Source organism: Colobus angolensis, unplaced genomic scaffold (genome assembly GCF_000951035.1).
Source record: "Colobus angolensis palliatus isolate OR3802 unplaced genomic scaffold, Cang.pa_1.0 Scaffold596, whole genome shotgun sequence".
Lineage (NCBI taxonomy): Eukaryota > Metazoa > Chordata > Mammalia > Primates > Cercopithecidae > Colobus > Colobus angolensis.
In genome coordinates, this window is record NW_012119554.1 from 414712 (window position 1) to 426501 (window position 11790).

Genomic DNA, 11790 nt, shown 5'->3' on the forward strand with positions numbered 1-11790 from the left:
TTACATGGAGCAGCCATTTGATGAGGTGTGTGGGGGGCACGCCAAGTGTAGTAAGTTAATGTTTCCAGCAGGGTGCAGGGAATTGGGACTAACGAGTTAATTCTCAGCTTGTGGGAGTCACATTTTACTGTGTCTTGAGTCTCCTAGTGGAGTCTGGGACTCATAAAATAATGTCATTTATTCAAAGAGTTTTCTAACAGGGTAATATGCCTTTATTAGTAGCTCTTAGAAAGGGTACTATGCTCTTTTCGATGAATATATAATGGCTAAAAGTATGTGCTTAGAAAATGGAGTTCTGTCCCTGAACAGGAGTCACGAGAGCCTGACTAAAAGGTAAACCACGTCTTTGGTACTGAAGGAATAATTATCTTGATTCTCCTGACTCCAGGCCAGAAGTGAGACTGTCAGAAATCTCAGAGGGAAGTCTTCAGGTTTACACTGAGGGTACCTTGTTGCCAGATATAGTGTCTGTTCAAAAGGACTGAGAGCAGTTTCACATCTGCTATCTCAGTTGGATTCCTTACTCTGCGATGGAAGAATGGGGAGATAATAGTCCCATTTCACAAATGCAGAGACCAAAGCACAGCATTCCTCCCTGACTCCCCATTCTCTCCGTTCTCCCAAGTTTGCGTGTTAGAAAGTGGCAGAGTGATATTGAAAATGCCAGGTAGTTTATACGTGTTTCTGGCTTTTTTTAAAGATCAAAAGAGGCCAGGAGCCTTTAAAAGATTTCACGAGGTGGCCTACAGCAGTCCTTTTTCCATTTAGAGCATTGGGGTATTACAAAAGAAGGGCTTTAATTGAGCAATCTAGTTTGGAAGAAAACCCACATTTTAATGGTCAGAGTGAGAGGGTGGGGGTTGGGAGAGTTTCGAACAAAGACACTATTTAAAAAGCCTAAAACTGTCTTCTCAAAGGCTTGAAATAATTTGTTGGGAAACTTCAGACCCTTTACTTTTTTCCTCCCCTCCCTAAATAAAAACCAGATTTGTTAAAAGGAAAAAAGATCCAGTATTGTTAATTGTATTTCAGAAAGTGCCAGAGAGGGAAATATCCCTGTAGTTTTAAACATTGTCCCAAGAGGGAAATAGGCAAATACTCTGCTTCACATAAACAGTCTCTATGTACCATAAATAAACCTTTAAAGAATGAATTCCAGACAGTTTTGTTTAGTGCAGGATAAACTAAGAAAGGAAAGAACATGGCCGAGGGAATAGCTTGGGATCTGAGACCTTATGGTACATAGACAGGTATTTCTTCTTTCAACTCTATGAAGTTTCTGGAAGACTTCAGCAGTTTTCGTGTGGGGAGGTAGAAATAGATAGTTTCCTATTTTTATTAGGAGCTTATGAACACAGGATTGCCTTCTCCAAATTCCATTTTATAACAGGAAACTGTCTGCTGCTTGAGTAAATAAGCATCAACTTTGTATACTACTGTATTTGATTAGTCGTTTAGTTACTACAAGAATAAGCCCTGTTTGGCTCGTTCCCTCATCTCATCGACTTGGACTGACCAGATCAACCTGAAGGTGGCAGAATAATTCATACCATTGGGCTGTATCTCAGCTTTTTCAAATGTGGAGTCCCAAAAGCAGTAAATGACTCGGTAAGGATAACTTTTACTTAAGGGCCAGAATATTTCCTTGATTCAGACCAAGCACCTTAGTCATTCAGAAAGGTAATAGTGTCTGTGATGAAGGTTTTGACATTTCAGTAGAGGTTTCAAAGTCTTTGCTACTTTGTGTGATTCTTTAATATTTGGTTGCAAGAACAAAGTTGGGGTATGAAAGCTTTTTACCGTAAGCCTTTGTTTTGATCTCATTTTCTCTTCTCTGAGAATAAGGTAATGCTCAAAGTAGTATTGGCAAAACAGTACTGAACTGATTGTCAGTACCCTGTTTTCCCAGCATGTTTATTTTATGGCTCTAAGCAAAGTAGTTGAGCTTACTGAACCTCAGTTTCTCTGCCAGCGAAATACAGAAAATAAGGCCTGCTCACGTACTTTATCATCACTCACCATGAGGTGGGGTGAGGCATGGGCGAATGAATAGCAGAACGTTTTTCAGGAGAAATAGTATCCTCCATTCTAGCTTTCATGCTTTCTACCTAATAGGTAGTTGCTATTGTGAAAATGTACATATTCAAGTCTAAGATCAAATAGCTAGCCATATGACTTTAGGCCATCCACTTAACATTTCTTGTTTTGTTTTTACCAGAGAGAGAGAGAGAGAGAGTTAGGTTGAATTAACTTGATGTTGGACTTTTTTGGGGGGTGGGGGAGACAGGGTCTCACTCTGTCACTCAGGCTGAAGTGCAGTGGCACGATCACAGCTCACTGCAGCCTCAACCTCCTGGGCTCAGGTGATCCTCTCACCTCAGCATCCCAGGTAGCTGAGACTATAGGTGCCACGCCTGGCTAATTTTTGTGTTTTTTGTGGAGACAGAGTTTTACCATGTTGCGCACGCTGGTCTCAAACTCCTGGGGTCAAGTTATCTGCCCACCTCAGCCTCTGAAAGTGCTGGGAAAACAGGCGTGAGCCACTGGGCCCAGCTCAACTTGAGGTTGCTATTAATCTCTAAGATATTCTGAAATGACTTAGCAGGAGGTTATCAGTGACTCCCCGAGGCACCAAATCCAGTGACCTTTCTCTCTAGCCTTATCTTTGCAGCATCCTCTGCCATTTTGACATTGCTGACTTCCCTGTTGTTGACATCTGTCCTTTCTGGTTCTCCTCTTGCTCTGTTGCTTCTCTGCCTATTTCTGTTTTCTTTTCTTCTGTATCTTCTTTTCCTGATCTGTATGTTAAGGGTCCAGATATTTCTCTGTGAACTGCCTGGTTATGTCACTTGTCTATTTTTCTGTCAGGCCTTTTATCTCTTCTAATTTTAGAAGCTCTTTCTAAAAGTATGTCTTTGATGAAAGTTGTAAGTATTTTTTCTTCAGCTTTTTATCTTTTTACTTTGCTTTTGGGGTGTGTGTGTGTGTTTAATTATACAAGAGGTGTTTATTTTTATGTTGTCAGATGTATTAGTCTTTTGCTGTTTTGAATCTAATTTTTTTTTTTTTGAAAACTGCATATTCAGAGAAACTTCTCTAATAACGAACTGTGGAAATGATCCCTGAAAGTAGAGTCTTGAATCTGAATTTTGAGTCACAAAAAAGTTTTCCCTCCTCTCTGCTTTTAAAAAATTTCACCTTTTCTTTGATTTAATTGATTTAATTTCAATTAAACATATTCTTGTTCCAAAATAATTTAAGGCAGTCTCAGAAGACACATGCAAAAAGATTAAAATATAAGTAAGAAAACAGAATAGAAATGTCATTAAGTTGCACATGAAATTTTATAATAAAGAGATTTTAATTCAGTGTGGCGTATACAGACTTTTCAATAATGCTGTTAGACTCAATCACAATAGAAAAAATATAAAATTAGATTTATTCTTGACACTTTATGTAAGGATAAATTCCAAGTGAATCAGAGATTTACTGGTAATATTAGCATGAAAAAGTGTTTTTATATTCAGTAAGGAAGAGTATTTGACACGCCTTTTAAACACCTTGAAATATCAATCATTTTAAATAAAGATATAATCAGAAAATAGACCCATATCCAGAGATTGTTAATCAGCTTATAAGCAGACCCATGCCAGCTGAGAACTTCAAGAAAAGACAGATAGTGGGGACGGGGGTGGGGAGTGTCCATGTGAAGCCATTGGAAAGCTACCAAAACAGCCAGGACTTGAGAGTTCAAGATTTATGAGAGGAGAGAAACTCAGTAAGGTGAGCCCCACATTTATTTTGCTTTTATTCCTAAGACTTTTTCTGATTTGTAAGCAGTGTGGGGAGAAAGGTGAAGAAGCCAAGCAGAAAGCAGCTGCCAACAGGCAGAGAATGCAAGTAAAGCTTTTGGCAGTCTTGTGGGGCTAGCAAAGCAAAACTTAGACTTCATTGCTGCTAAGAGAGCTGGTAATTGAAGGGCTAATATCTTACAGAGAAGGGACAAGCAGACAACAAACCCCAATAATCTGAGGTACTTTCTTGATTGAGATATTTGCTGATTTCTAAGTGACACAGTCTTTTCAGCAGTTTTGTGGTACTAGGGAGGTTAAAAGTGGAGGAATGGCATTGGTTTTCATTGAGACTGCTAAAGGACTACACCAGGCCTCATAAGGACTGAAATACACCAGAACTTAGGTAAAGACTGAAGCATAGCCTTGAGAAAACCCAAACCCTGGTTGATTTAGGCATTATGCTTCTTACTCTAACTGCCTGCCAGAAGCTAAAAACTCATCCAAAGTCTCTGTAAGTTTTCATACAAAATGTTGCATTCAGTCACAAATTACCAGGCCAAGATGAGATGAGACCAAGAGAAAAAACAAACACTAGAAACAGAACCATAGATAAACTGGATGTTGGTATTTTTAGACAGAAAATTTAAAATAATTATGAATGTATCTAAGAAGTTTACCAGAAAACTGTAATTTTTTTTAAAAAAGTTAAATAATAAGGAAAAATTATAGATAAGCACTTTTTCATGAATATAGAGGAAAGAAATCTGAACAAAATATTAGTAAATCAAAAACAAATATATAAGAAGGCTAATATAACCGAATTGGTTTTATTCGTGGAATGCACGTTCAGTTTCACATTTGCAGATAAATTTGGTAATTTACCACATCAACAAGATAAAATAGAATATGGTTACTTAAAAATGCATAAAAGTCATTTGACAAACTTTAACATCCATCTACAATAAAAATTCAGCAAGCTAAAAATAGAAGATAACTGCTTTAATCTGTTTAGGTCTATCTATTAAAAAGCTACAACAAACATCATACTAATTGGTGATAGAGTAAAAGTTTTTTCTTGAGATAAAGGAAAGTTACCCATTATCACCACTTCTTTCACCGTTACACGGGAGTTCAGCCAGTGAAGTAAGTCAAGGATGATCTTTTTGAAAAAGAAATAAAAGATATAGGAGCTGGAAAGGAAAATAAAAACTTTGTTATTTGTGGAAAGCATGATCGTTTACTAGAAAATCTAAAAGTATTTTCAGATAAGTTATTAGAATAAGTAAATTTAGTAAGGTCACTAGAGACAGTATAGAAAACTGTTGTATTTCTACATGTCAGCAATGATTACAGAGAAAAGAAAAATTCGGAGGATATTAAGAAAACAGGTCTGGGTGTGGTGGCTCACACCTGTAATCCCAGCACTTTGAGAGGCCTAGGTGGGAGGATCACTTGAGCCCAGGAGTTCAGAACCAGCCTGGGCAACATAGGGAGACCCTGTCTCTACAAAAATGGAAGTTTGGGAGGAAGGGAGGGAGGGAAGGAGGGAGGGATTGAGAGAAGGGGGAGGAGGAGAGAGAGATGAGAGGGAAGAGGAGGGAGGGAGGGAGAGAAAGAAAACATTAAATACTCTATCATTAACTATTATTGTCTAACAGATGACTCCAAAATGTAGTGGTTTAAAACAACCACCATCTTATTTGTTTACAATTCTGTGAGTTAATAATTTGGGCTAGACCTAGCTAGGTGTTTCTTCTGCTGGTCTCACCTGTGGTCATTCATATGGCTGCAGTCACCTGGCAGTTAACCGAGACATAATGGTATGAGATGACCTCAGTCCCATGTCCAGCGGATTGGTGCTGGCTGTCAGCAGAACCCCTTTCCACATGGTCTCCCATCTTAAAGGAAGCCATTCCCAGCTTCTTCACATGGTGGAAGCATCAAACAGGCAGCACAGAAGCTCCAAGCTGTCTTGAGGCCTAGGCTCAAAGGTCACACATTATTATATCTCTCGCTTCCTATTGGCTGAAGCAAATCACAAGGCTAGTGAAGATTCGGGGGAGGGAACATAGACTTCACTGCTTGACAGAAGATGCAAAGAATATGTGGTCCTTTTAAATCTACCACAGGTATCTAAGAATAAATCCAACAAAAGACGTGTAAGACTTCTACACAGAAAACAATTAAACATTACTGTGAAAAATTAAAGACCTACATAAATGAAGGGACATACCATGTCAATAAGTTGGAAGATTCAGTAAAGTTGTCGTTGCTCCTCAAACTGATCTGTAGATTCAGTACAGTCCTGATGAAAATTCCAGCAGTTTTTTTGGATGCAAATTGACAAGCTGATTCTAAAATTTCTCTGCAGTTGAAAAGTGCAAAGAGCAGCTGAGGTAATCCTGGAGAAAAAATACAAAGTTGGTGAGAGCTTACGCTCTTCAATTTCAGAAATTATTACAAGACTACAGTAATTAAGACAGTGTGGCATTAGTAGAAAGCAGCAGAGCAAAGTGAAACAGAAGAAATGAATCCAGAAATGGATGTATAATACCATCACGTGACTTATGACAACATTTATACCGTACTGCAGTAGTGAAACGAATGATCTTTTCAATAAATATTACTTAGTTCAATATTTATGAGGAAAAAATGAATCTTGGCCATGCCCTCACACCATACATAAAAATAAATTCTAGGTAGAGTGTAGATTTAAGTGTGAAGAGTAAAACAATAACACTTCTATAAGTAAACATGGGAATATCTTTATGACGTTGGAGTAGACAGTAATTTCTTAACCAGGACACAGAAAGGTCTTACCATATAAGAAAAGATTGATAAGGTAGATTTCCTTAAAATTAAGACTGTCTGATCATTAAAAGACACCATTTAAAGAGTAATAAGACAAGTCACAGAATGGAGTAAGATATTTGCGACACATCTGTTCAACAGAGGACTTGGTATACGGAATATGTAAGAACTCCTACAAAGCAGTAAGAAATAAAAAACAGGAACTCACTTCAAAAATGAGCAAAAGACTTCAATAAACACTTCACAAAAAGATATCCAAATGGCATATGCATATTAAAAGTTGCTTAATCTCACTTCTCAACAGAAAAGAGACTACACTGAGGTATTATTACACACCCATCAGTTTATCTGTCAAAACTATACTGAGATACCATTACACACCATTCAGATTTTCTGGGTTTTTTTGTCATTAAGTAATACTGAGTTTTAAGCAACAGGGTCAGCCATGGTAATCCCAGCACTTTGGGAGGCTGAGATGAGTGGATCACTTGAGCCCAGGAGTTGAGCAACAGAGCGAGACCCTGTCTCTAAAAAAAAAAAAAAAAAAAAAAAAAAATTAGCTGGATGTGGTAGTATGCACCCGTAGGGGGAGGCTGAGGCAGGAGGATCACTTGAGCCCAGTGAGTCAAGATCCCACCACTGTACTCCAGGCTGGGCAACAGAGACTCTGTTTTCTGTTTTTGAGAAAGAAAGAAAGAGTGAGGCAGGGTCTTATTTTGTCACCCAGGCTAAGTAAAGTGGCATGATCTCAGCTTAGTGTGGCCTTGACCTTAAAAGTCCAAGCAATCCTCCTCCCCCAGCCTCCTGAATGGCTGAGACTGCAGGCACATGCCACCATGCCCAGTTAATTTTTAAGCTTTTTGCAGAGCCAAGGTCTTACTTCATCACCCAGGCTGGTCTTGAACGCCTGGCCTCAAGCGATCCTCCCACCTCAGCCTCCAAAAGTGCTGGGATTACAGGCATGAGCCACCACTCCTGGCCATATATCTTTTGTCTAAAAAAAGCTATCTATACTAAGTGTTGATGAGGGTGTCGAATAACAAGGGATCTTGTAGACTGCTGAATGGAGCATACACTGGTGTGACCACTTTGGAAAACTGTTTGGCAGAATATATTAAGATTGTACATGTACAATCTTTATGACCCAGTTCCACTGCCAGGTATATGTCCAAGAAAAATGCATAAATGTGCCCCAAAAGACATATCTAGGCAGGGAACAGTGGCTCACACCTGTAATCGCAGCACTTTGGGATGCCAAAGCAGGCAGATTGCTTGAGCCCAGGTGTTCAAGACCAGCCTGGGCAACATGGTGAAAACTCTTCTCTACAAAAAATACAAAAATTAGCTGGGCATGGTAGTTTGCACCTGTAGCCTCACCTGCTAAGGAGGCTGAGGTGGGAGGATCGCATGAACCCAGGAGGTCAAGGCTGCAGTGAACTGTGATTGTGCCACTGCATTCCAGCCTGGGCAACAGAGCGAGACCCTGTTACCTAGTCTGCCATATACATGTCTAACGTTGTTTATAGCAGCATTATTCATAATAGCAAAAAGTCTGAAACAACCCAACTTTTCAACTTTTCATAAACAATGGTGATTAAATACATTGTTTTATTCATGCAATGGAATATTATATGGCAATGGACGTTAACAAACTACAGCTATATGCAGCAATCTAGGAAACTCCCATATGTAATGTTGTCTATGAGAAGCCACCCACAACAAAGTGCATACTGATGATTCTATTTATATGCAGTTTAAAACAGAAGAACTTACCTTTGGTGATAGATGTCATCACCGTGGTTGTCTTTGGGGAAGAAGGAGGGAGGAGGGAGTGGGAGCGTTGTCATGGTGGGTAGGCTGCTTCCAAGATGGCGATAACAGTTTGCTTTCTGATCTGGTGGTGGTCACATTATTGTGTTCACTTTGGGAAAAATCGTTTGGGTTTTGAACTATACATTAGTATACTTCTCTGTGTGTGTGGTATACATCAGTCAAAAAGTAAAACACGACAAACACTCAGATACAAAACAGGCAAAAGGAATTTTGACACAAACTAATAGTGTTTATTTCTGTGTGATGTATGTGACTTGAGTGATATATGTCTGTCTATATATGTATTTTTCCCTGGTATTTTACTTTTATAGTTATAGGGAAAATCCTTAAACATTCAAAACCTGACCCTCATTCAAAAGTTAACATGACTTGTAGCTTTAATGGAATCTAGAATTATAGTATCCCAGAAGGCCATCATATGACTTAAGTATGTCATTTCCTTTCTTCCCTAATTAGGCCCTAAAAAGCACCTTGGGATTTCCTTTGATACGGTTTGAAGATGCTGTGATTAATCTAGATCCATTCACTCGGGTACATCCCTATGAGACCAAGGAGTTCATCATCAATGATGTCCTCAAACATTTCCAGGAGGTGAGACTTGGAGAAGTACTCATTGGCTGGAGCATAAGCAGAATGTTTATTTTAGTTGTTTGAGAATTTTGGTTACTAAGACATTACTATTGAGAACCCAGTTAAACATTTCAACTCTGTTACGTTACGGGTAGGTCACTTCCCAAGAAGGCCATATATGTCACGAAAATCCTGAGACAGTACATTTGACCTATGAACTGTTAGTTTCATCCCTCAGAGCTACTCTGAGGGGTTTCTGCTAAATTAGTCACAACTCTTAATGGTTTAATTGATGCTTTAATAATAACAAAATAATGTTTTTGTTTCCCAGGCATGGGCTTTCTTTCAGCAACTACACTCATGTTTTTAGAGTCTGTGGGATCCTGCACTTGGGTTGAACTTGAAATTTTTTAAATCACATTGGACATTTTCCATTTTGTATTTATTATCCAGACTGCAAAGATCAAAAAGTAAAAGCAAGGCATATTCTTCGATGAATAGATAGGTCAAGATCATATCAAATTTAGTAGCTTCCAAAGTTAAAATATATTTTATTCTCACTTCCTTTTTCTCCATTCCGCCTTTCGTTTTTTGATTTTCCTAATTGGTGATATTTCTACCTAACTAAGGAAAGTGATACAGCAGATATCACTGGAACCTGGGATCAGGCAATTGGAAGTATAGAAAGAGTGGAGGGGGCCAGTCATGGTGGCTCACATCTGTAATCCTAGTACTTGGTGGGAGGCCAGGCAGGAGGATCACTCGAGCTCAGGAGTTCAAGACCAGCCTAGGCAACATATTGAGACCCCGTCTCTACAAAATATCGAGAAAAAAAAAGATTAGCCGGTTGTAGAGGTGCTTGCCGGTAGTCCCAGCCACTCGGGAGGCTGAGGTAGGAGGACTGCTTGAGCCCAGGAGGTCAAGGCTGCGGTGAGCCGTGGTGGTGCCACCTCACCTCAGCCTGTGTGACCGAGACCCTGCTTCAAAGAAAGAACAGTGGAGGTTGCTTCATAAGTCTGTCCATGCCTTCTTCAGGCCCCCCACCCACACCACAGCTTATGAGAGGAACTGCAAATCTACCTCTCTTCCTCACTTTCCTTTTATAATTCTCCCTGCTGGTGATTACTTCTCTGTTTGTAGGCATGATGAAAAGGAGAGTATGATGTGTACATAGCAAATACTCATAAGAATGCTTCCTGTTTCATAGCTATTTTTATACTTCTAACTGGCTTTGAAGAGTATGTGTATTGGGATATGGGTATTGGGAGAAGCTTAGGTGGTGCTCCTGAAAGGACAGAAGATTATTTTGCAGTTCATGAAGATTAAAAGCTAATTACTGATAGTAATGAGAATGGAGGACAAAATAGATTTCTCACCTTTTCGCTTGGGACACTGGTATCTGCAAATGTAAGTAGACGCTGACTGGACTTTTCTCTTCCGATTCCATTTGCCAGGAACTCCTCAGCCAGGCAGCTCGAATCCTGGGATCAGTGGATTTTCTTGGCAATCCTATGGGGCTTTTGAATGATGTCTCTGAAGGGGTTACTGGACTGATAAAGTATGGAAATGTTGGGGGCCTCATCAGAAATGTTACACACGGAGTATCAAACTCTGCTGCCAAGGTAAGGAAATAGAGGTGAAATTCCGTTATAATTAACCTCATGAGTCCTCTATAGTACTACAATTTCTTTTATAGTTGATAGGCTGTGAGAAGTTATATTCATGGCTTTTGCTTCATTGCCCACATGCCTTGCCTTTTCCTCACCTCCCATCACCTGCCACCAGGTGCACTGAGTCCACCTCTAAAATACCTCTTCCTCCTTCCTCTGCATTGCCACTGCCTTAGTCCAGGTATTGCGTATCTCTTACCTAGGTCACTGCAATAGCCCCTAACACCCTGGACCTTTCATGATGACCCCTACACCTTTCATTGTGCCACCAGAATGAATTCACTGAATCATGCCATTCTCCTGCCTAAGATCTACCAGTTATCACCCACAGTTTATAGGGAAAGTCCAAACTGAAGTACAGCCTTCTGTAATGACACAACCTTTTAAGCCGCCTGAATCCAGCATCAGACGGACAGTGATGTCATTCTCCAGTATCTTGCAGCTATTGACTGGTTTGTTCACTGACATCTCAATTTGTGGACATTTTCTTAGTTCACTCTGTATTTTCTGGCAGGAGCTGATTATATGTGAAGCTAGAAAAGGTGAAGCGAGTTGAAGGTAGTTGCTATTTGACATACAGGCCTCTAAAGAACTCTGCTTTTTTGCTCTTCCTTTCATCTCAACACACTTTTCTTGTTGAGACTGGCTTTTTCATGAATGAACTCATTTGGAGGAAACACCTGTGCACTCTGCTTATTTACTGTAGAGAGAGCATTTTTGTAGTGAGATCATAGGTGTACTTGTCTCATGGGCTGATAGGACATGAAAAGTAGCTTTACCAAAGAGATCTTTGTGGCACTGAATAGAAATTTATCTTGCAGAGCAGGTAAGAGAGTAGAGTTGAATGGCATTTCTTTGTGGTATGGTATTCTTGTTTATAATGTGTGAAAGCTGAGAATTTATCCTTTTTTTCCCAAACTATTTTCTAGGGATGATAGATTGGTCAGATCAGTTCTGTAGGATTATCGAACCAGACCAAAGTGTACTATTTGGCTTGTGGTTCAAAATAAGCCACAGTCTTTTCTTTTCTTTCTTTCTTTCTTTCTTTCTTTCTTTCTTTCTTTCTTTCTTTCTTTCTTTCTTTCTTTCTTTCTTTCTTTCTTTCTTTCTTT

At 39.4% G+C, this 11790-nt stretch overlaps 1 protein-coding gene across 2 annotated transcripts in view; it reads left to right on the forward strand.

The window, feature by feature from the left end:
- VPS13D (vacuolar protein sorting 13 homolog D (S. cerevisiae)) overlaps positions 1 to 11790 on the forward strand; it is a 281733-nt gene that overhangs the window by 176467 nt on the left and 93476 nt on the right. For both annotated transcript variants that reach the window (XM_011962545.1, XM_011962546.1), the window contains 2 exons: positions 8895 to 9029; positions 10463 to 10630. In XM_011962545.1, the coding sequence (XP_011817935.1) occupies positions 8895 to 9029; positions 10463 to 10630 (303 nt within the window). The remainder of the gene's footprint in view (positions 1 to 8894; positions 9030 to 10462; positions 10631 to 11790) is intronic.